The 23,223-nt window shown below is 51.4% G+C and overlaps 2 protein-coding genes across 6 annotated transcripts in view; both read left to right on the forward strand.

Moving 5' to 3' along the window:
- The first annotated feature begins 202 nt into the window (after positions 1-202).
- Positions 203-8,971, forward strand: CDKN1A (cyclin dependent kinase inhibitor 1A). Of its 2 annotated transcripts, none has more exons than XM_011218508.3 (3): positions 203-314; positions 5,241-5,696; positions 7,412-8,971. In XM_011218508.3, exons 2-3 carry the CDS (start codon positions 5,252-5,254, stop codon positions 7,459-7,461), a joined length of 495 nt encoding a protein of 164 aa, XP_011216810.1. In that variant the 5' UTR covers positions 203-314; positions 5,241-5,251; the 3' UTR covers positions 7,462-8,971. The 2 variants fall into 2 exon arrangements, with proteins under 2 accessions (XP_011216810.1, XP_002914333.1); XM_002914287.4 differs by having other exon boundaries at positions 219-314; positions 5,247-5,696.
- Positions 8,972-22,427: 13,456 nt separating this feature from the next.
- Positions 22,428-23,223, forward strand: part of RAB44 (RAB44, member RAS oncogene family) — a 32,158-nt gene continuing 31,362 nt past the window's right edge. For 2 of the 4 annotated variants that reach the window (XM_034660637.1, XM_034660636.1), the window contains exons 1-2: positions 22,460-22,580; positions 23,059-23,090. The gene's annotated coding sequence lies outside the window, so the exon portion shown is untranslated. Of the gene's footprint in view, positions 22,581-23,058; positions 23,091-23,223 lie in introns of all 4 variants that reach the window. The other 2 variants (XM_011218503.3, XM_034660635.1) reach the window with 2 other exon arrangements.

The raw sequence follows: 23,223 nt of genomic DNA on the forward strand, positions 1-23,223 counted from the left end.
CCCAGGCGCGGGGTGTGGGGAGGACGGCAGCGCCCTCCTGCAGCCCGCGACGCTGGCATCTGGGTTCGGAGGTTTCCGAGCGAGGAGGGTAGCGGAGCGAGGAGGGTAGCGGAGCCGGGAGGGTTGCGGCGGGCGACCTGGGGCGGCAGAAGGGGCGGTCCCAGGCCCTCAGTAGGCGGAGCCCGCCGACGTCAATCCTATATAAGGGGCGGGCGGAGCGGGGCCAGCGGAGGTGTGAGCAGCTGCCCGAGACCGTGGCTTGGAGGCCGGGAGCCAGACGCTGATTCACGGAGCCACCGAGACCCTCGGAGGAGGTGAGGGAATCGTGGCAGGCAAGAGCGAACCCTGGGCGGGCAGCTCGGAGAGGAGCGGAGCGTGTCCGCCTGTGTCCGTGCATGTCCGTGTGTGTGTGTGTGTGTGTGTGTGTGGGTGTGTCGTCTTCACAGGTGAACGACGTGCGTGGGTCTGTGCGTGGGTCTGGGTTTTGCTCCCACGGGTGTCCCCGTACGGTGCGCCTGTGACGGAGTCGGGCTGTGTCGGAGATTTCGGGCGGAGAGAGAGGGCAGGAGTGCGAGGATCTCCCGCCGCGCTCCCAGCCCCTTGAAACGAAGCTGCGGCGAGGGGCGGCGTGGACCCGTGCGCCCCGGACCCCGGAGCGGCTCGCTGTGGCTGCGAGCGGATGAAGCCCCGGAGCGCCGAGCCCCGGGAGGGGCGGGGAACGCCGAGCCGAGCAGGTTCACTCGCGATCCCCTCCCGGGCAGCTCTCCGATCCAGTCGGTGCCGTCTCCGCCCAGACCCCTGAGGTCTGAGTCCCCGACGCCTCCGTGTCCGCCACCGGCTGGGCGCTGAGGTCAGCGCGGGCTGTGTCCCTGGTCCTTGGAACGTGTTGGAACACGTCCTTTAAGGGCAATCGAGGAGGTGACTCACGGGGACAAGGAGACCCCGGGAAACGGGCCGGGTGAGGTCAGAGCCCCGCCTGGGCTGGGGGGACCGTGGGCCCCCAGAAGTCGGCTTCGCGGCCCTCCGCGGTCTCTGTCCCCCCCATCAGCACAGTGACTATTCGGCTGGTACACAGTGTTTTCAGGGAAGCCGGGAATCAGGAGGTCCAGGACTGGGTGTCCGGTCCCCGCCTCGGAGCGCGCCCTCGGGGACCGAGAGCGGTGGCCCCGCGCGGGGTGGGCTCTCGCCAGCCAGTCAGTTTGAGAAGAGCAGGAGTCGGACACACCTCTCCTCTCTCGCGCCCGCAGAACCCCCGCCCAGCCTGCCCTTGAGTCGGGGCGCCGGGCTCCGCAGCGGGAGCGGAGCCCTGCACTGCGCGGCCGCGGGGCGTGCAGCCCACGCTCGGGGCGGGGGGACGCGGAGAGGTCACATTGGACGGTGGGACTTCGGGGGGCGCGACGCTGCTCAGGAACTCTGACAGCCGCATCCGGGGGCTCTCGGCGCCCCCACCAAACTGCCCTCTCAGTCTGAGCGGAGTAGGGGGACGAGTCGTCCTTCGGGCGCCGCCGCCCAGCGCGGACCACAGTGCATCCGCCCTGTCGGGGGCCTTCGGGGGACACTGGCGCCCTCCTCGTGCGAAAAAGAATCTGGGAACTGGGTTTGGCACTTTAGGGTACCCAGGCAGGCAGCTCCCCCCCCCTTCCCTCCCTCCACGTCGCGTTTCGAGTAGAACTTTCGAGCGGTTTTGTTTTCCTTGCTTTCGTCTATTTTTATTTTCCAGGGATCTGACTCATCCCGTGCTTTGGGCGTGGAGATAAGGTGGAGGGACCAAACCTCTGCGCGCCTGTGCGTGCGGAGTGTGTGTGTGTGTGTGTGTGTGTGTGTAAGTGTGATAAGGTGGAGGGACCAAACCTCTGCGCGCCTGTGCGTGCGGAGTGTGTGTGTGTGTGTGTGTGTGTGTGTGTGTGTGTGTGTCTCAGTCACAGAGGAGCGCGCGGTTTCCCAACAGTGGCGGGGCTTTCGGAAGCCTGGCTGGCTCAGCGTGACGTGTTTGCGGCCCCCGTTCCCCCTCCTCCTCCCCCCCCCCACCCGAGGGTGACGCTGCAGCCTGAGTGGAAGCGAAGTTTTGGCGGGCGGGGAGCACTTTGCAGGAAACTGACTCATCACAACTCCCTGCTGCTGTCCAAGGCTCTGCCCACGCACCTCCGACCCTGCGCGTGATTTCCTGGAGACCAGCGCCCCCTTCTGGCTCCGGCGCGAATAGCAAACACGCCTTCCCGCGGAATGCGGCTTCGCCCGCCTTTCCTTCCCGCCTCGCTTCTCCTGGGCTGAGCCACATCTGCGGACTACCCTTAAAAAGAGTACCCCCACTGGTTCAACTGTGTGTACTGAGTGCTTACTGTTTACTTCGGAATTCAAATTGGTTGAAGTCTAAGGCACAAAGGCCAACAAAGGAACCTATTCTCAGTTTATGCTTGTAAAACAAGGGTTTGTGTTTTTTAGTTTTCCTGAACTGGGAGTTATTATGATAATGAGAGTGAGATCAGATTTTGATGCGGAGCCTATGAAAGCCATAGGGCAGGGGTGGTAGGAGAGAGGATCCCTGCCTGAATTCTGGTCCCATCTTCAGCTCCTAGAAGCCAGGGATTATCCAGCTTCCTGATAAAATCCTAGGCAGGCTCCTCCTCCTTGTGCCAATGAGGCACTGAGACCCATAACTTACGTTTTGGCCATCCTGTGTATTCCCCCCACCCCCACCCCGTGAATGGTACCCTAAGAGTGCCCATCTGGGGAACTGCCAAACACCTGCTTAAATCCCCTTTAATTTGAATTAAGTTAATCTGGGGAGAGAGGGACTTATCAATCTGTATTTTTAAAAAGCTCCCTAAGTGATTCTGCTGGGCCTCTGGTTAGAAATACAAAACTAGAGGGGCGCCTGGGTGGCTCAGTCATTAAGCATCTGCCTTCGGTTCAGGTCATGATCCCAGGGTCCTGGAATCGAGCCCCGGATCGGGCTTCCTGCTCAGCGGGAAGCTTGCTTCTCCCTCTCTCACTCCCCCTGCTTGTGTTCCCTCTCTCACTGTGTCTCTCTCTGTCAAATAAATAAAATCTTAAAAAAAAAAAAAAAGAAATACAAAACTAGAGGGAGTGGAGATGAACACCAGAGCACAGAACTCAGGGCAGACAGGCTTGGGGTCAAATCCTGGCTGTGCCACTTATGAGCTGTGTGACCTTGAGCAAGTTACTTACCTTTTCTGAGGCTTAGTTACTTCTGTAAAAGAAAGAGCAAATATACCCACTCTTTAGCAAAATTAGTATCTGCAAACTTCTTAGAACATCCCCTGGCACCTAAAAATATATAAATAAATACCAACCCTTGCCCCGAAGCGAGTGGGTGAAGGTTATTTGAGGGTTCTGCCCACGGCACTGCGTAACCCTTCTATGGGGCAATGGCCCTTGGCCTTTTTAGTTTTCCAATTTGGGGGCAAGCCTCATATCTCTCCAAACTCTTGCCCTTTAAACTGGGTCTGAGGTCACCTAGTGCCTCCCCCTCTCCCCTAAGCTGGGAGAGGTGGGGGGGGAGGGGTAGTGTGGCAAGGGTCCAGGGCTTCCTGCCCCAGGAGGTCACTCAGCAGAGCTTTCACCCTCCGAGCCTGCAAAGCAGGACTTGTCCTCAGGAAGACCCAGTCCTGCCAAGGTTGCACAGCCGCTCAGCCCTGGCAGCAGGCCAGAGCAGGGCAGGTGGGTGCCAGCGCCTTGTCCCTCGTCATGAGTAGACGCACCCTTGGTTTTCCCTCTTCTGAAGTGGGAGGAGAACCTGGTAGACCGGCCACCTCTAATTTTCTCTGCCTGCAAAACGGGTTCCTTGGATGCAGCTAACATGGGGCAGGGGCTTCCAGACTGTCTAGACTGCAGATCACCTGATGTGCCTGGCAGGATGTGGCTCAGCCTGGGAGAAATCATCACTCTGCCCTGCCCTGCCCAGCCCCTCCTCACCCCCAGGCCTCCTGCCTGATGACATCCTTGCGAAAGGCCCTCAGCACACAGCACCTGTCAGCTGCTGTCTGAGGAGGTGGTGGCCAGGGGACATGGAGAAGGCTCAGGAAGAACTGAACACAGACATAATAACGCTTCTATTTTCCAAGCACTTCTATATGCCAGGTGCTTCTCTAAGCATGGTACCTACAGTAACTCGGTTAATCCTCATGCCTGTCCCCTGAGACATGCGCTGTTACTGTTTCAGATGAGGAAAATAGAGCCCAGAGAAGGTAAGCTACTTGTCCAGGGTCACGCAGCAGAGCCTGGATTCCAACCTAGGCAGTCCCACACCAGAGCCCTGGCTCTTAACCACAAGATACAGCCTCTCACCTCTGTTCTATTGCCTTGCCTGAAGGGACTCCCTGACCAATTGCTTGAGCATGAGCCCCATTTTATAGATGAGAAAACTGGGGCCCAGAGACATTAAGTGACTTTTAATTTTTTTTAATTTAAAAAAAAATTTTAGGGGCACCTGGGTGGCTCAGTCGTTAAGCGTCTGCCTTTGGCTCAGGGCGTGATCCCGGTGTTCTGGGACCAAGACCCGCATCAGGCTCCTACGCTGGGAGCCTGCTTCTTCCTCTCCCACTCCCCCTGCTTGTGTTCCCTCTCTCGCTGGCTATCTCTCTCTGTCAAAGAAATAAATAAAATCTTTAAAAAAATTTTTTTTAAGTGACTTTTTAAAGTTTATGTAGTAAGCAGCGGAGCTAGGCCTAGATCCTAGGTGTTTTTTTTTTTTTTATCCCCAAGCCCGGGGTACTTCTGGATTTCAGAACAGAGTTATCCCACATGGGCATCTGGGTAGAAGGATCCAGGAGGCCAGAGGACCTGTCAGCCTGTCCTTTCACTTGGGACCTGACCTTTTGGCCTGGGCTGGGGTTGGGAAACTACCAGACTCTTGCAATTCACACGTACTTGGGGCTTTCACGCCCATGAGGGACACCTGGGGGGGGGAAAACAAATCAAATTTAGCTGATAATACCTGGTGGCAAACAGAACTCTGATCTCTGCTATTGCAGTAAACTTGTCTTTGTTGACATAACTTGGCGTTCAGCTGCCCACTCCCCCAGTGACCTTGGGGTGCCAGGATGGCTGAGTTCTGTCCCCACCCGGTGGCTGTTGACTGGGGGGCTGGAGGTGGCCTGTGGGAAGGAGCCAGAGGGACCTCGTGTTCTAGTAGGAAGACGTCACCTGAGCTCACACAGCAAAGCACGGCCTGGTGAGGTAGGGCGCAGTTTCCCGAGTGACCGGGCCTTGTGTCTCAGCCGCAGGTGCCATGGCAGAGCCATCCGGGGACGCCCAGCAGGTCCCGCGTGGCAGCAAGGCTTGCCGCCGCCTCTTCGGCCCCGTGGACAGCGAGCAGCTGCGCCGAGACTGCGATGCGCTGATGGCGGGCTGCGTGCAGGAGGCCCGGGAGCGATGGAACTTCGACTTTGTCACCGAGACACCGCTGGAGGGCGACTTTGCCTGGGAGCGCGTGTGGGGCCTGGGCCTGCCCAAGCTCTACCTGCCTGCGGGGCCCTGTGGGGGCCGGGATGACCTGGGAGGGGGCAAGCGGCCCAGCCCCTCGCCTGCCCTGCTGCAGGGGACCGCTCAGGAGGACCACCTGGACCTGTCGCTGTCCTGCACCCTCATGCCTCACGCCCCTGAGCGGCCCGAGGCGTCCCCGGGGGCGCCTGGCACCTCTCAGGGCCGGAGACGGAGGCAGACCAGCATGACAGGTGAGGACGGGTGCAGGGAAGGACACTGCAGGGGACTCTCAGAATTCCCGGTGCAAGGCCTGGCCTGTCTGGTCCGGCTCGCTCGCTCATTAGGCCGAAGGGGAAACGGGCCCAGAGAGAGGAGGCAACTCACCTGAGGTCACACAGCAGGTCTGCAGCCAAGGCCAGCTAGCTAACATTTATTGGGAACATTTATTATATGTCAGGCCCCTTGCTAAGGTGAATTACTAAAATGGTTTCTTTCTTTCTCTTTCTCTCTTTTTTTAAAGATTTATTTATTTATGAGACAGAGAGAGAGCACGAGTGGGGGGAGGGGCAGAGGGAGAAGCAGACTCCCCACTGAGCAGGGATCCGGAAGCAGGGCTCAGTCCCAGAGCCCCGAGATCATGACCTGAGCCGAAGGCAGACGCTTGGCCGACTGAGCCCCCCAGGCGCCCCTAAGGTGGTGTCTAAGTGGATTTCATGTAGTCCTTAGAGCAGTCCTGTACCATATGACATTCTTGCCACTCTCTTATAGGAGCGGAGATACGGCTCTGAGAGGTAGAGTGGTTTGCCTAAGGTCCCACAGTGAATTTACAGTGTAGAGAAAACGAATGAGAGCAATTTCCGGGCTGCCCTCTCCAAACCTAACCCGCCCTCCCCGTCACGCACGCACTTCCCGTCCTCTGTCCCTGCCTCGTTGTTTTCTCTTCGGCATTTTGTTCGTTTGTTTGCTTTTACTACCGGCCGCTGCTGCCTTTTCTTGATACCGTCCGTCTCCATGAGGTTATTATCTCCACAGGAATGGGATCAGCCTCTGTCTTGTTCGTTGCTGAATCTCAGGCACCTAGGACAGCGTCTGGCCCGTAGTGGGTGCTTGATAAAAAATGAATGAACGATGCTGACCTTTGAGCGCGTATTATGCCAGGCTCCAGACCAAAGCCTTTAGACAGGGCATTTCATTCAGTCCTTAGAGCACTGCACCAATGTCAGCCTCATTTTATACATGAGGAAACAGGCTCGGAGAGGTGCAGTCAAGAATCCCATGGCAGGGGCGCCTGGGTGGTTCAGTGGGTTAAGCGTCCGACTCTTGGTCTCGGCTCAGGTCTTGATCTCAGGGTCATGAGTTCAAGGCCGTGTTGGGCTCCATGCTGGGCATGAGGCCTACTTAAAAAAAAAAAAAAAGAATCCCATGGCAAATTTGCAACCGGGTTGGAACTAACAATACTGATAATAATAATAATAGTAGCTCACATTTATGTGGCTGAGTCATTGTACAGAACTCGTGTTGTGGATTACCTAACAGCATTCCTGGAGCAGGGCTGTTTAATGGAATCGTGCGGTGATGCAGGTGTCCAGACCCACCGGCCACGAGTAGCTGCTGAGCGTTTGACATGTGACTGGTGTGACTGAGAAACCGAATTTCTCATTTTATTTGATTCTAGTTCATTTCATGGCATAGGGCTGCTGGCTACTGTAGTGGGCGGCTTGGCTTGGAGCAGGCCCCCGGATGTAGGTCTGGTTATCGTCCGGTCACGTCTGTGAAGCGTGGTGGGATGCTCTCTATAATGCTGGCCTGGGAGGCAGAGTGGAAGTTGCCAGTCTTCCCCTGTACTTGGCAATGTGTCCCCTTGGCCCTAGGGAGGGGTCCCTGCCCCTCTGCAGTGTGCTTTAGATGGCTAGCTCTGCTGGGCCCTCCGCCTCCCGCTCGGCTGACTTCTGTTTTCTCTTTCCAGATTTCTATCACTCCAAACGCCGGCTGATCTTCTCCAAAAGGAAGCCCTGATGTGCCCCCTGGAAGCCTCAAGCTCTTAGAAATGAGGGTCCCTCCCCCCCTCCCCTTCTACACCTTTTGCCTTTAGGCCTTCAGTTTGTCAGTCTTAATTATTATTTGTGTTTTAATTTAAACTCCTCCTTATGTATATACCCTGCTTGCTACCACCCTCCCCCCACTCCTCCCCCGCCTCTGGCATTTAGAATTATTTAAAAAACGAGTAGACAGCAGAATGATAGGCTTATTAGAGTGCTAGATATTTTTATTATGCAAACTATTATTTAAGATGTCTTCGTCCTGTGCTCCCCATTTCCGCTCTCCCAGAGATGAGGTGGGGCTGGCCTGACCCTCACCTGCCGGGTGGTGCTCTCCGGAGGAGCCCGGCTCCCTCTGCTCACCGCCTCGTAGGTGTTATGAAATTCCACCCCTTTCCTGCATTCCCAAACCCGGATTCTTTATAATTTGAGAAGTAAACAGCACTTTGAAGGGGGCTCAGCAGGGTGGGGGCATCATCAAAACTTTGGCGTCCCCTCACCTGTAAGGTAGGGCAGGGTGACCTTGAAGTAGGCACAGCCTGGAACACGGCTGGGCACAGGGCACCCTCCTGGCCCTTGATGCCCCACTCTGTCCTGTGAAGGCATGGGGGAAGGTAGGGTCCTGTAGCAAACCACCCCACCTCCCCTCACCCCCTCTGCCGCCCACAGGGGAGCCAGGCTCAATGTTTGGCCTCCCCTGCACTTTCTCGAAGTCCCAGGTACCCCTCTTTTCCAGCTGGGCTTTCAGGTCCCTCTCTGCTCCCCTCCCCTTCCCCATACCTTTTCCCTCTAGTACCCTCCCAGCCCTGGGTGGCAGCTCTGGGGTGCCTGTCCCCCCAGCTCGGTGGACTGGGAGGGGAAAGGGTGTGCTAGAAGTAGGGGTCCCCAGTTCTACCTCAGGCAACACAAGCGGCGACCGCCTCCTCCTCTTATCTCCGGGGGCAGAGGACCTGGGTGGTCAGCCAGGCCTTCTTGAGTGGGGATCTCTCGGTCAGGGGTATATTGTGGGGGTGGCAGATTTTTCTAGGAGGGAGAGGGTGACCCCAGCCCCTGGAACTCATCCAAGGACTTTCCCCACTGCCCCCTCTTCCCCCATTTCATTGCACTTTGAATAGCAGCTGAACAAGGAGTCAGGTGTTTAAGACGGTGGGGGTGGAGCTGTGGGGGTAGGGGTGGTCAGATGTTTAAGACAGTGGGGGTGGGCATGCGAAATGGGCTAATGTGGGCCTGAAGAATTGTGAGCTATTGTCTTTCCTGGCACTGAACGTTGAGTCCCTGGAGGTACCGAAGCACCTAGTGGCTCTGACTGCAAACACCTTAAACTCCTGTAACATCCTGGCCTGGACTGTTTTCTCCTGCCTCCACCTAGACTGTAAGCCTCGGGAGGGCAGGAACAAGTCCTATACTGCTCTGTGTCCTCACAGCCCCTCCTACAGTGCTGGGTATACAGCAGGTGCTCAATAAATATTTCTGAGTGACTTGTATTGTGATCAGTATGCCTCATCATTTGTAAGAATGAGTAGGTGGAAGTTTTTTTGGCCGTTGTTAACAATTCTAACAAGCATTTAAAGTTAAAAAGGGTAGAGAGCTTAACAAACAGAAAGACCATGAGGCAAAAGACGACAACAAAACAAAAAACAATAAACATCACACCTCTGCGAAGAGCACCACGGTCAACATTTTGGTTCATTGTCTGGCCTTTGTAAGTAAAGAATATATTGTTAGTCACCGGGGAAATGCAAATCATTACTCATTGGGGAAATGCACATTAAAACCACAATGAGATAACACAGTACACCTACCAGAATGACTAAAATGAAAAAGACTGACATCGCCAAGTGTGGGCAAGGATAGGGAACAACCGGAACTCTTAGACCTTGCAGGCGGAAGTATAAAATAGCTCAACTACTTTAGAAAACCATTTGACAATACCTTCTAGAGATGGCCCCCCTCGTGTCTACCCCACGGCACAGGAATTCCATTCCTAAGTTTGTTCTCAAGAGAAATCAGTACATATTCCACCAGAGGACATGTTCACAGCAGTGTTATTCTTGACGGACCCAAACTGGAAACAACCCGAACGTCCATACGAGAATAGATATGTAGGGGCGCCTGGCTGTCTCAGTCGTTTGGGCCTCTGCCTTCAGCTCAGCTCATGATCCCAGGGTCCTGGGCTCGAGCCCCGAGTAGGGCTCCCTACTCAGCGGGGAGTCTGCTTCTCCCTCTGCTGCCACTCCCCCTGCTCGTGCTCCCTCTCTGTCAAATAAATAAATAACGTATTTAAAAAAGAATAGATATGTAAGTCGTGGTGGCTTTCTGTAGCGGAGTACTACACAACATTAAAAAGAACAAAGTGACCCACCACTCTAATCTTTGACAAAGCGGGACAGAATATCCAATGGAAAAAAAAACACAGTCTCTTCAACAAATGGTGTTGGGAAAACTGGACAGCTACATGCAGACGAATGAAACTGGGCCACTTCCTTACACCATACATAAAAATAAACTCCAAATGGATGAAAGGCCAGATGTGAGACAGGAATCCATCAAAATCCTGGAGGAGAACACAGGCAGCAACCTCCGGGACTTCGGCTGCGGCAACTTCTTGCTAGACACGTCTCTGGAGACAAGGGAAACAAAGGCAAAAATGAACTTTTGGTATTATCTCCTCTAGTGCCATCCATGTTGCAGCAAATGTTGAGAAATCGTTCTTTTTGATAGCTGAGAGATAATGCTAAGTGAAATAAGTCAAGCAGAGAAAGACAATTATCATATGGTTTCTCTCACCTATGGAACATAAGAACTAGGAAGATCGGTAGGAGAAGAAAGGGATAAAGAAAGGGGGGGGGTAGGGGCGCCTGGGTGGCACAGCGGTTAAGCGTCTGCCTTCGGCTCAGGGCATGATCCCAGCGTTATGGGATCGAGCCCCACATCAGGCTCCTCTGCTGTGAGCTTGCTTCTTCCTCTCTCCCCCTGCTTGTGTTCCTCTCTCGCTGGCTATCTCTATCTCTGTTGAATAAATAAATAAAATCTTTAAAAAAAAAAAGAAAGGGGGTAATCAGAAGGGGGAATGAAGCATGAGAGACTATGGACTCTGAGAAACAAACTGAGGGCTTCAGAGGGGAGGGGGGTGGGGGAATGGGATAGACCCGGTGATGGGTAGTAAGGAGGGCACGTATTGCATGGTGCACTGGGTGTTATACGCAACTAATGAATCATTGAACTTTACATCGGAAACCAGGGATGTACTGTATGGTGACTAACATAATAAAAAAGTATGATTATAATAAAAAATTAAAAAATGAACTTTTAGGACGTCACCAAGATAAAAATCTTCTGCACGGCAAAGGAAACAATCAACAAAACTAAAAGTCAGCCTATAGAATGGGAGACTATATTAGCAAATGACATATCTGAAAAGGCCTGGTATCCAAGATCTATAAAGAACTTGTCAAACTCAACACCCCAAAACCAAATAATCTAGTTAAGAAAGGAGCAGAAGACACGAATAAACATTTTTCCAAAGAAGACATCCCGATGGCCAACAGACACATGAAAAGATGCTGGACATCACTCAGCATCAGGGAAACTCAAATCAAAACCAGGATGAAATGCCACCTCACACCCGTCAGAATGGCTAAAATTAACACAAGAAACAACAGATGTTGGCGAGGATGCGGAGAAAAGGGAGCCCTCTCACACTGTTGGCAGGAATGCGAACTGGTGCGGCCCCTCTGGAAAACAGGAGTTTCCTCAAAAAGTTAAAAATTGAGCTACCCTATGACCCAGCAATTGCATGACTAGGTATTTATCCAAAGCATACAAAAATAGTGATTCAAGGGCACACATGTACCCCAGCGTTTATAGGAACATTATCAACAATAGCCAAATTATGGAAGGAGCCCAAATGTCCATCAACTGATTCATGGATAAAAAGATGTGGTATATATATCTATATGCAATAGAATATTCCTCAGCCATCAAAAAGAATGAAATCTTGCCATTTGCAATGATGTGGATGGAACTAAAGGGTATTATGCTAAATGAAATAAGTCAGAGAAAAACAAATACCATATGATCTCACTCATATGTGTAATTTAAGAAACAAAACATGAACTTAGGGGAAGGGAAGGAAAAATAAGATGAAAACAGAGAGGGAGGCAAACCATAAGAGACTCTAATTGAGAGAACAAACCGAGGGGCGCCTGGGTGGCACAGTCAGTTCAGTGCCCGACTCTTGATTTTGGCTCAGGTCATGATCTCAGGGTTGTGAGATCGAGCCCAGCGTCAGGCTCTGAGCTCAGTAGGGAGTCTGCCGGAGATTCTCGCCCTCTCTCTCTGCCCCCCCTCCGTGGGTGCTCTCTCTCTCTCTAAAATAAATAAATAAATCTTTTAAAAAAAAGAGTGAGAATACACTCTGGGTTGCTGGAGGGGAGGTGGGGGGTATGGGCTAAATGGGTGATGGGCATTAAAGAGGGCACTTGTTGTGATGAGAACTGGGTGTTATAGGGGCTCCTGGGTGGTGCAGTCGTTAAGCGTCTGCCTTCAGCTCAGGGCGTGATCCCGACGTTCTGGGATCGAGCCCCACATCAGGCTCTTCTGCTAGGAGCCTGCTTCTTCCTCTCCCACTCCCCCTGCTTGTGTTCCCTCTCTCACTGTCTGTCTCTGTCAAATAAATAAAATCTTTAAAAAAAAAAAAAAGAACTGGGTGTTATATGTAAGTAATGAATCACTAAATTCTACTCCTGAAACCAGTATCACACTATATGTTAACCAACTAGAATTTAAATAAAAATTTGAAAAAATTAAAAAAAAGAATGAAATACTTTACATGCATGTTCTGATTATCTATTCATAAATTAGCCACCCCAAGACTTAGTGGCTCAAAGCAACAATCATTTATTTGCCTCTGATTCTGCAATTTGGTCAAGAACTACTTTTCGAATGTTGGATAATTCTCTGCTGTATGCCGCATGGCTTTGTTCTAGAACCCTAGTGGTCTGAGTTACGTATCTCCCACTGGGGCTTTTCCGAGACTTCACGCTGGCTACTTGTCTCCCATGGATGTTTCTAGTACCAGGGGATACACTGGCTCGCATGTCCCACATGCTTGTCCTATCGCATGGACCTGTTACAGAACCCTCGTTTGTTCTGGACTCCACTCAAACATGGAAGCTCCCCATGGCATCCAGTCAATTGGCCGGAGAAGTAATCTATAGCCTCCCAAGTCCAAACAGGCTCACCAGTGCCATGCCTCTTTTTAGGGGGAGCATGTCCACAGTACAAGGACTTGTCCTTTCCCCTAGAGGGAATGTCCCAGTTCATTTGACCACTTAAAACGTAACATACCAGGTCTCTGAATTTTTGTAGGACATGTGAACATGACCCATTTTTTTTATCCCCTTTCCTGAAATGGATTGGAAAGGATGCACTGGCCATATTATTAGCTTCTTACAGTCAGAGGCCATGTAGACTATTCTAGCAAAGATACCGTGTCTGAGATAATATCTGCACTTAGGGCTATGGCGTGGATAGCCGTCCATAGCCCTGCTTCATTTGCAGTTTGGGGTGGACTGAATGGTGACCTGACGGGGACCACTTTGCATACTCTAGGTCTTTGAGAGTGACCCTAATCTCTGCAGTTCTTCCCGCTATGTGGAATTGCTTCTGATTTACGGTCCTGACTAGTAGGATAATTTTAGAGACTTCCACTCCATCCTTCTTTCCGTAATGGCTCTTACTCACAGATAAAAAAACCAATCAGCAAGGGTTCTGCCAACTGCTAAATATAGCCACCCCAATTTGCACTCAGGGGCTGAGAGAGAACCACAGAGTCGGTGGCCAGGCCCACTGGACTCTGAGATGCGCCTGGCCAGGACTCTGTTATCACCCAGCCTCGCATGTCCCCCTCCTCTAAAAGGAGGCTATGACAGCGTTTTGGATCCCCCGGTACTGGTCTAAGGTCAGACTCTGTATCTAACAGACCTCAAAAGAGCTCTTCCACGCTGGACAGCTATTCTGGTAAATAGCCAGAGGGCACTCTGAAGGGAAGAGCTGAGGAAATATGTATTTAGTACAGTTACAGTGACCTTCTGGATCTTTTTCTGTAATCAGTGAGTCTGGGTCTGAGAACCAGCTCAAACCTGGCAACTGGAAGAGACATCGTGATTTTCTATTGTGGTAGCCGACAGCAGCTTCTGCTCATGCCCCCCTCTGCCCGGTCTGTTGTGTTCAGTAAAGCAAGGTCCCATTAAACGCTCCTCTCTCACCCCTGGGAATGCCCCTGCCACAGGGCTCTGGTTACCCCTCAGGCCTTGTGTCTACATTGCCTCTGATGATTACATGGCTCTATGTGGCCTCTGCCCCTCCTGAATCTTAGCGTGTCCTTTGACAATGGCCCTGGCATTCCAAGACAGCATCTCCCAGCCAGCACGGAGCTCCTCTCACTGGTGTGTCCTTTGTTGCTTTGAGAAGGGAGGGTCTTCTGGGCCCTCCTGGGGGGATGACAGTCAGCTGGTGGGTCCTCGAGCAGTAAATCCATTCTATCTTGCCCACCTTCTACCCCCTCCGTACTCTCTTCCAGGGCATTCCAGCATCGCAGCCTCACTGACAGCAGGCCGTCACTCTGTCTGAGCTTTAAGGGCCAGCCAACTCCACAGTGTGTTAGGACCAGCTCCAGGGAGCCTTTCCAGAATGTTGGATCTTGAGTTGAGCCAGATTGGCCTCCATACAAGCTCTCTTTATCCAGCCCGTATTCCTCATCTCTCCCAGCCCCGGCCCATAGCCTGGAGATCTCCCGTGTGTGTTTCCCTAGCCCTACCGATACTTACCTATTAGCCAGACTGTAGCTTTTCTTAGTAAGTGATTTCCTCCAGTGATAGAGCCTGTGTTTTCCTGGCTGAGCAATGCTGAGACCTGACTCTAATTATTCATCCAGAGAAGGGGGAGCAAACCACAGCTCTGTTAACCCACTGCCTGTTTTGTATAAAGCTTTATGGGAAAGCAGACATGCCCGTTTGCTAACCTGTTGTCTGTGGCCGGTTTTGCGCTATTATTTTAAGGCGTGCCAAAGCTGAACTGAGTGGTTGCGACAGAGGCCACGGGGCCCACAGACCTAAAATATTTACCATCCTGTCCTTGAAGAAAACATTTGCTGCCTCTGGTCTAGAAGCCGTGAGGGGAGGTCGAAGGGATCTTGGGGGGATAAACATCACCCCAGGGGAGTCCTTTGTGTGGGCTGCAGGGAGAGGGAAGGCATCCCGCTAGCAAGGGAGGGCATGCTTCTGCAGGCCTGGAGGGCTCGGGGGGCTGTGGGGTGCAGGTTCCTGAGGGCATCCGTCCACATATCTCTATTCCAGGCCTCAGGCCACGCCCCTCCTCCACTTTGCCTGCTGGCTGGGGTTGCCCTGTAGCTCCATCACTTTTACGATGAAATCCTGGAGCTGATTATCCACACAGCCTGCAGGGGGGGGGGCACAGAGATGAGGGCCATTTAGAATGCCCTTATGCGGGGTGCCTGGGTGGCTCTGTCAGTTGAGCGTCTGCTTTCGGCTCAGGTCATGATCCTGGGGGCCTGGGATCAAGCCCCACGTCAGGCTCCCTGCTCAGCGGGGAGTCTGCTTCTCTCTCTCCCTCTGCCCCTCCACCCTGCTTGTGCATGCTCTCACTCGCTCGCTCTCCCTCTCAAATAAATAAATAAAATCTTAAAACAAAAAAAAAAGAATGTTCTGATGGGGTTCTCCCATCTCACGCAACGCGCTCTAAGTTGAGGCGGTCACTCCCTTTCTTCAAGACCTCTAGGGCAGTCACCAAAGCCAAGTGCACGCTCCTCGTCGTGACCACTGCCTCCTGGCTTTCCAGCGTTAGACCTACCGCCTAAGCCAGTGTTGCCCTGGAGTCCTACCCGTTCCCACCCCAATTCACCTCACACAGATCAGTGTCCTTCCTCACACGGCCACAGCCCCTCACGGCTTGTCACCGCCCTGCGCACCGCCAGCCGGGCGGTCCCCCTTGTCATCGCCCTGGCGAGGGATCCGCCGTCAGAAGCCCGTCCTGTTTTCTGTCATTTCTGGTACCAACCATCTTAGAGCTGTTTTCTGCCCTCCAAAGGAACCTGAGACAAGGACGCGTGTGCAAGTGGGTGATCTGGGAGGAGGTCCCTGGAAGCACAAGGAGGAGAGAAAAGAATGTGAGAGCAAGGGAGGGAAAAAGCCCTGAAGGTGCTGGTGAGCCGGTTCTGCTGTGTACAGCCCGGGGGACTGGACCCTCCAGGGAGGTCGGAGGAGCCATGTGGACTGCGCTGGAGACTTGTCCCTCCGGGGTCCTTGCCTAGGTAACTTCCTCTGGGGGCAAGCCTGGGTGGCGCCTCACGGGTGTGGCAGGTTCCCGTGATGCCGGAGAAAACTGGAAGGATGTGAGCAGCTGTATCACCGGCCGGAACCAAAGCTTCAGGTGAACACAGATGTGGGCCCGGGGCGGGGTGGGGGGGAGTACGGGTGGAGCACCTGCAGCGGCTTCTGGAACTTGCCTTCCACCAGCTTCGTGCCTAGAGAAGCCCATTGACAAAAATCACTGCGGCTTTACCCTCTCCCACCAGCCCCCAGAAATGTGAGCTCCACGAGGGGAGGCCTTTGCCTGTTTTGTTTGGGGCTGTATTCCAGCACCTGAAAGTGCCCGACGTGGAGCAGGTGGTCAGTAACAATCAGTCAAACGAATGAGTTATTTACTCCCTGTGGCTTGAATTTCCTGCCTGACCCCAGCATTTGTCTCTCAAATGCCACCCTGGCTCCCACCCTCCACCCCGCCCCAGCCCGTGCCGCTCCCAGGTCCCAGGTCGCCGCCCCTCATCGCTTGACCATCAGTCCGGCTTATGAACAGGACCATCTGCTAACTGGCAGACTGGGCAAGTTGGAGATTTTCTAACTCGGTCTCCTTCTTTCAACAGCCACGAAAATAACAACAGGCACCACGGATGATATCTGCCTAACGCGGTTTCCAAATGCTTTCTGCAATTTGCAGCGTTTAATCCTGACAACAAAGCTGTGAGGTGGGCACTGCTGTTGCCTGTGTTTTACAGGTGAGAAACTGAGGCAATAAGCCCTCAAGTCACTCGCCCGAAGCCACAGCTCTAGGAATCGGTGGGGAGCCAGGGTATTCACGCTGATGACCAGAGCACATTGCCTGCTCCCTAAGCCAGAAAGCAGAAGTAGCTGGGGCAGGGCCACCACCATGGTGACTTCTCTGCGGAGGCCTGTGGGCACCTGTCTCCCCTCCTCCGTCTCTGAAGTAACTCAGGTTTTCTCAATCATACGTAAAATGCGCTATAGAAACGCAAACTTGCACCAAGCTCCCTGGCCCCGGTTCCCTGCGCAGAACTGCCAGCAGGCCACATTCCTTCTAGAGCTAGTCTGGAGCCAGCAGCTGGAGGCAGGGGAGCCCCAGGTCTCGACACCGCACCTCAGGACAGAGAGTATTTCGCTTCAGGGTTTCCTGACCTGTGAAGTAAATTCAAGCATCTTTTGGGAATTGCAAAACAGTGAGCGTGAAACTTTCCCATTCATAACCAGTCTCACTGCCTTGGATCCTCGTTCATTCACTTAGTTTTTGTAAAATGTAATTTCTGAGCTCAGTGTTTTTAAGTCCAGCCACACTGTATTATAAAATTAGCTCCACTGTTTCCAAAAAGGCCTGGATCTAACGTTTTCCTCGGCATTTGGCTACGGCCTCTGGCCAGCTGGCTCCCGGGCAGCTTCTCGCCTGGGGCTGCTGCGGAGGGCGGCCAGGCTGAGCTCTGACCACTCGGGCTCCACCCCAGGCAGGGATGCCCCCTGCTTTCTCCGTGCCCCTTTTATGTCAAGGGTTGGGAGGCGGGTCGTGGGGATGGGGGACAAATGAACTGAGGATGCTTTGAGATCCTGGGGGCTCCAACCTCACTCTGTTTCCCAGGGAAGTGGAGAGAGCCCCTCACTGCAGAGAAAAAGGTCTGGGATTTGTTGCAGTTGCCCCATCCAACAGCAAACACTGTTGGCCTTACTTTCAAAATATATCCAGAGTCCTCTCGCCATCACCTCGACCACTGCCCTCCTGGTCCGAACCATCTCTTCTTGTCTGAATTCTCCTGACAGCCTCCTCACTGGTCTCCCTGCTTCTGCCCTCACCTAGTACAGTCTATTATCCACGATGAAGGATCATGCCACCCTCCACATGGCTTCCAGCTCACACTAAGAACCCAGGTCTTCACGTGGCCTATAGGTCCTCCTGTCTGTTACCTCTGACCTCACCTTCTCTACTTTTCCCTCTTCCCCCCATTACCTGCTCCAGCTACACAGGTCTCCTCACTGTTCCTCAGGAACACGAAGCATGTTCCTGCCTCAGGGCCTTTGCACTCACTGTTCCCTCTTCCTGAACACTCTTTTTTTAGATCTTCTTCCTCATAAGTTCTCTTCCAATATCTCCTCCTCAGACAGGCCTCCCCCAGGCACCCCATCTAAAGTATGCTTCCCACCATTTTATCCTTTCACTTTGCTTTACTTTGCTTCATAGCACTTACTGCTGCCAGACATTATATGACATATTTTTTTTCCCTCAGCTTTGTATCCTCAGTGCCTAGTGTCTGGCACATTTCAGGTGCTTCATAAATATTTTTGAATAAAAAAAAAATCAATGCCTTATTTAGTTCGATAAAGCTACAGAAACTCTCTGAATATCAATTTCCTCAGCTGTGAAAATGAGGTAAAATGGATGGTTCGTTGGGAGAATATATGTTAATTCAGAAATTAAATGTATAAAACTTCAAAACTGTTTGTTTTGAAATAATTTCAGACACACGGAAAAGTTGCAAAAATAGTAAAATAATTCCCATATACCCTTCACCAATAGTCCCTACATGTGAACATTTTACCACATTTCCTACATCGTTCTTGCTCTGAATACGTACAAATTATTCTTAAATTTATTTTTGAGCAGATAATGTATAAAGGTGGTACAAAATAAACAGTGGAACATAACTCCTTCTCCACCCCACTTCTCCCCAGCCCAACTGCTACCAGTTTCTTGTATATTCTGTCGGAAGTATTTGTTGCATTTACAGCCGTATACGAAAGCACGTGTATTTATAGAGCATAAATTTCATCCACACACTTTTTTTCCTTATGCAAAGCATACTAGACTCACTGTTCTGCACCGTGCCTTTTTTTTTTTTTAAGATTTTATTTATTTATTTGAGAGAGAGAACGAGTGGGGGGAGGGGCAGAGGGAAAGAATCTCCAGCAGACTCCCCGCCAAGCCCGGAGCCCAATACGACCAAATCCCATGACCCATGAGATCGTGACCTGACCCAAAACCAAGAGTCTGACACTTAACCGACGGAGCCAGCCAGGAGCCCCTGCACCTCGCCTTTTTTTATTCAACAATACATTTTGAAGGTCTTCACACCAGTCCACCTGTGTCTTTCTCCTCATTTTCTTCACAGCCTCATGGTAGGTCCTGTATGGACTTATTTGAGCTTCTCTCACCAGGTCCCCACTGATGGAAATTTTGGTTGTTCCCGGTCCTTCGCTGCTATAGACAACACTGTAATGATATCCTGTTATATCATCGTTTTGGGCTTCACCTATAGGACAGATGACTAAAAGTGAAATTGCTGAGTAAACAGCTCTTTCCTTTTTGATGTTGACAGATATCACCACATTGCTTTTCAGGAAAGCTGTACCAGTTTATGTTCTTTTTTTTTTTTTTAAGATTTTTATTTATTTATTTGACAGAGAGAGAGACAGCCAGCGAGAGAGGGAACACAAGCAGGGGGAGTGGGAGAGGAAGAAGCAGGCTCATGGTGGAGGAGCCTGATGTGGGGCTCGATCCCACAACGCCGGGATCACACCCCGAGCCGAAGACAGACGCTTAACCGCTGTGCCACCCAGGCGCCCCTCCAGTTTATGTTCTTACCCACAACATCTGAAAATGTTTGCCTACATCTTTTAGAACATCGCATGCTATCAATAATTCTTTGTTTTGACAGTTGGAGAACTTAAAATATCACACTGTAGTTTTATTTTTTATTTCTTTTGTTATAAGTGAAGATATTTTTCACATGTTGAAAAGCCATTGATATTTTTTCCCGTGAATTGCCATTTATATTGTGCCAATTTCTCTAACGCATTGTTGCTTCTTCATTGATCTGTAGGAACTCATGATCTATGGAGGAAATGAGCTTGTTTCCTGGGACATGTGAATTTTTTTCACAATTTATTTGCCTTTTGACTTGTCAATGGTGACACTTTTTTTTTTGCCATTCAGTCATTTATTCATTTTTCATTTATTTTTTTAAAGATTTTATTTATTTATTTGACAGAGAGAGAGACAGCCAGTGAGAGAGGGGAACACAAGCAGGGGGAGTGGGAGAGGAAGAAGCAGGCTCATAGCAGAGGAGCCTGACGTGGGGCTCGATCCCCTAACGCCAGGATCACGCCCTGAGCTGAAGGCAGACGCTTAACCGCTGTGCCACCCAGGTGCCCCATCATTTATTTTTTATTTTTAAAGATTTACTTACTTATTAGAGAGAGAGAGGGAGAGAACAGTGGGAGGGGCAGAGTAGAAGGAGAGAATCTCAAGCAGACTCTGAACTGAGCACAGAGCCGGACTTGAGGCTCGATCCCACGACCATGAGATCACAACCTGAACTGAAACCAAGAGTTGAAGCCTTAACCAACCACACCCCCCAGGCACAGTTGTTTACTCATTATTCAAAAACTTCTATATAGTCAAATGTGTCCATCTTTTATGGCTTCTAATGCTTTGTGATTAGCCTGGAAAGGCTTACCTGCTCCAAGATTATTTAAAAAATTATCCCATGATTTCTTTGTGCATGTGTGTGTGTGTGTGTGTGTGTGTGTGTGTGTGTGTGATTTATTTACTTACTTTGAGAGAGAGAGAGAGAGAAGGAGAGAGTGGGGGGAGGAGCAGAGGGAGAGGGAAAGAGAGAGCATCTCCAGCAGACTCCTCACTGTGTGTGAAGCCGGACTCAGGGCTCAATCTCACCACTCTGAGATCACGACCTATGCCGAAACTGAGTGGGACACTCCACCAACTGAGCCACCCAGGCACTCCTATCCCGTGATTTCTTTTTTTTTTTTTTAAGATTGATTGATTGATTGATTTTTTTTTTTAGAGAGAGAGAAAACATGTGCGTGAGCAGGGAAGGGGGAGGGGCAGAGGGAGAAAGAGAAAGAGAAAAGCAGACTCCTTGCTGAGCGGGGAGCCCGATGCGGGGCTCAATCAAATGAGCGGAAAATCAAGTTTATCTCACCGAGCCACCCAGTCACCCCTATCGCATGACTTCTTACAGCATTTGTTCAAACATACATAAGAGTAGAGAGACTAGAATGAGCCAACAGTAACCTTACCAACTTCAACAGTAGTAAGAACAGGGCCAGGGCTGTGCAGCGGCTGTTCCACCCCCTCGCCATTATTGTGAAACAAATCCGAAACATATTGATCTGTAGGAATTCATGATCTATGGAGGAAATGAGCTTGTTTCCTGGGACATGTGAATTTTTTTCACAGTTTATTTGCCTTTTGACTTATCAATGGTGACACTTTTTTTTTTTTTTGCCATTCAGTCATTTACTTTTCATTTATTTTTTTATTTTTAAAGGTTTTTAATGCTTTAACTTCTGATCCATCTGGAGTTATTTTATTTTATTGTTTTTAAGACTTTATTTCCTTATTTAATTTTTTAAAAAAGATTTTATTTATTTATTTGACAGAGAGAGAGAACGCACACAAGCAGGGACAGCGGCAGAGGGAGAAGGAGAAGCAGGCTCCCGCTGAGCAGGGAGTCCTACGTGGGGCTCAAACCCAGGACCGTGGGATTAAGACCTGAGCCAAAGGCAGAAGCTCACCTGACTGAGCCACCCGGGTGCCCCTCCTTATCGAGTTTAAAAATATCTTCCTAAAATTTTTATTTATTTATTTATTTATTTATTTATTTATTTATTTATTTATTTTAGAGAGAAAGTGTGCACACTAATGGGGTGGGAAGCAGAGGGAGAGAGAGAATCCCAAGCAACCCCCAAGCTCAGCATGGAGCCCAACCCGAGGCTGGATCTCACAACCCTGAGATCATGACCTGAGCCAAAATCAAGAGTCGGACACATAACCAACTGAGCCACCCAGACACTCAAGATTTTATTTATTTTTAAGCAATCGCTACACACCACGAGGGGCTCCAATTCACAACCCTGAGACCAAGAGTTGCGCGTTCTTCCGACTGAGCTGGCTGGGGGCCCCCATCTGGAATTATTTTCAAGTTAGAGCTCCAGCTTTGCTTTTTGCAGATAGCTAGCTCATTCTTCAAATGGTTTATTGAAGAAACTGTCTTTTATCCACTGATGTGAAATGCCACTTTTAACATCCATTGCATTCACCTTATGGACTTAGTCTCTTCCTGTCGATTCTGTGCCATTGCCTTGTGCCCTTATGCTCACTCACGGATTCCACACTCTCCAGATGGCTGTCGCTCCACAGTATATTTTGGTATTAACTTAAGACTATTCTCTAAAAGATGATTTGGATGTAGGCCTCTCCTGATTTTCCTCACCGTCTGAGGGTGAGGACCTGAGGGAAGGCACAGTGCGCAGTTACTCCAGGAGGGTCCATACACCCAGCTTTAGCCATAACCGTGCCCATCAACACTCTGGCTGGGATAAGGCGTCGCATCACGCCGGCAACCAGAGTCTCGGGTCCACGTTCTGGCTTTGCCACTGACAGCTGAGTGACCTGAACCAGCCCATCTTGTCCTGCAGAGCCTCTGCCTAGAAGGACCTCCCTCCCCTTTCCAGCAGTCTCCAGTTCTAAGAGGCTGGGGCGAGGGGCCTGGGGAGGACCAGGCGAGATTATGAAAGCACACCCAGTGCTCGCTTCTACAGGAAGTCCCATAGATAACACAGGAGATTGGCTTGCTGGGGAACGGAAAGAGCGATTAAGCAAGAGACAAGACTGTTAACAGTTCCAGAGCTCGTGGGCTCCTGGGGGCAGCGGTTGCCTCACCACCAGGTCCAGGAGGCCAGGACTGTGTGCACGACTGGGAGCCTTTGAGAGGTGGGAGCCACCTGGAGTTGCAATGCTTCTTTACTTTGGAGGGGGTGAGGATGGGAGAAGGAGCAGTCTGGGTCCCCATCTGGCTCCTAGGACAAGGGTGCTAAGGTCTGAGCCCTCTTTTCTCGAGTGTTTGGAGCTCCCTGCAAGGTCTAATGAGGGCGCTTGGGGAAGGGACTGGGATAGATTGCGTACCTTAAATGGCCGTGTGACCTTGGGCAAGTCACCTGGCTTCTCAGAGCCATGGTTTCTGTATCGAGTTGGTGAGGGGAAGAGAGAGGGTAACTAGACTAGAGCAGGGCACAGGGTGTCTCTCAGAGCCACCTTCTTGGACAGTTTGGGTTCAGTGACCATCCCCATTACGTGCAGTTATTGACGTAAGTGGAGTGAGGAGCAGACCCCGTTCCCTGCCCCTTTGGTGAGAGAATGAAGGAATTGGGGGAAACCCTAAGATTGCTGTCCCCTACCCCGTTTTTTTTAGGTGGCTCTCCACTCCCTGACCCAAAGCCCATGGTACGTGCTCCCCTAACCCGATCCCACAGGGGGGAGTGGATTCCCACAGTCGCCCGGGAGTAGGATCCCTTTGCTCTCAAGTTTGACTTCCAACTTTGTATGATGTCTTGGGCGAGGAATGTGGGGAGATGCG

Source organism: Ailuropoda melanoleuca, chromosome 5 (genome assembly GCF_002007445.2).
Source record: "Ailuropoda melanoleuca isolate Jingjing chromosome 5, ASM200744v2, whole genome shotgun sequence".
Taxonomy (NCBI): Eukaryota; Metazoa; Chordata; class Mammalia; order Carnivora; family Ursidae; genus Ailuropoda; species Ailuropoda melanoleuca.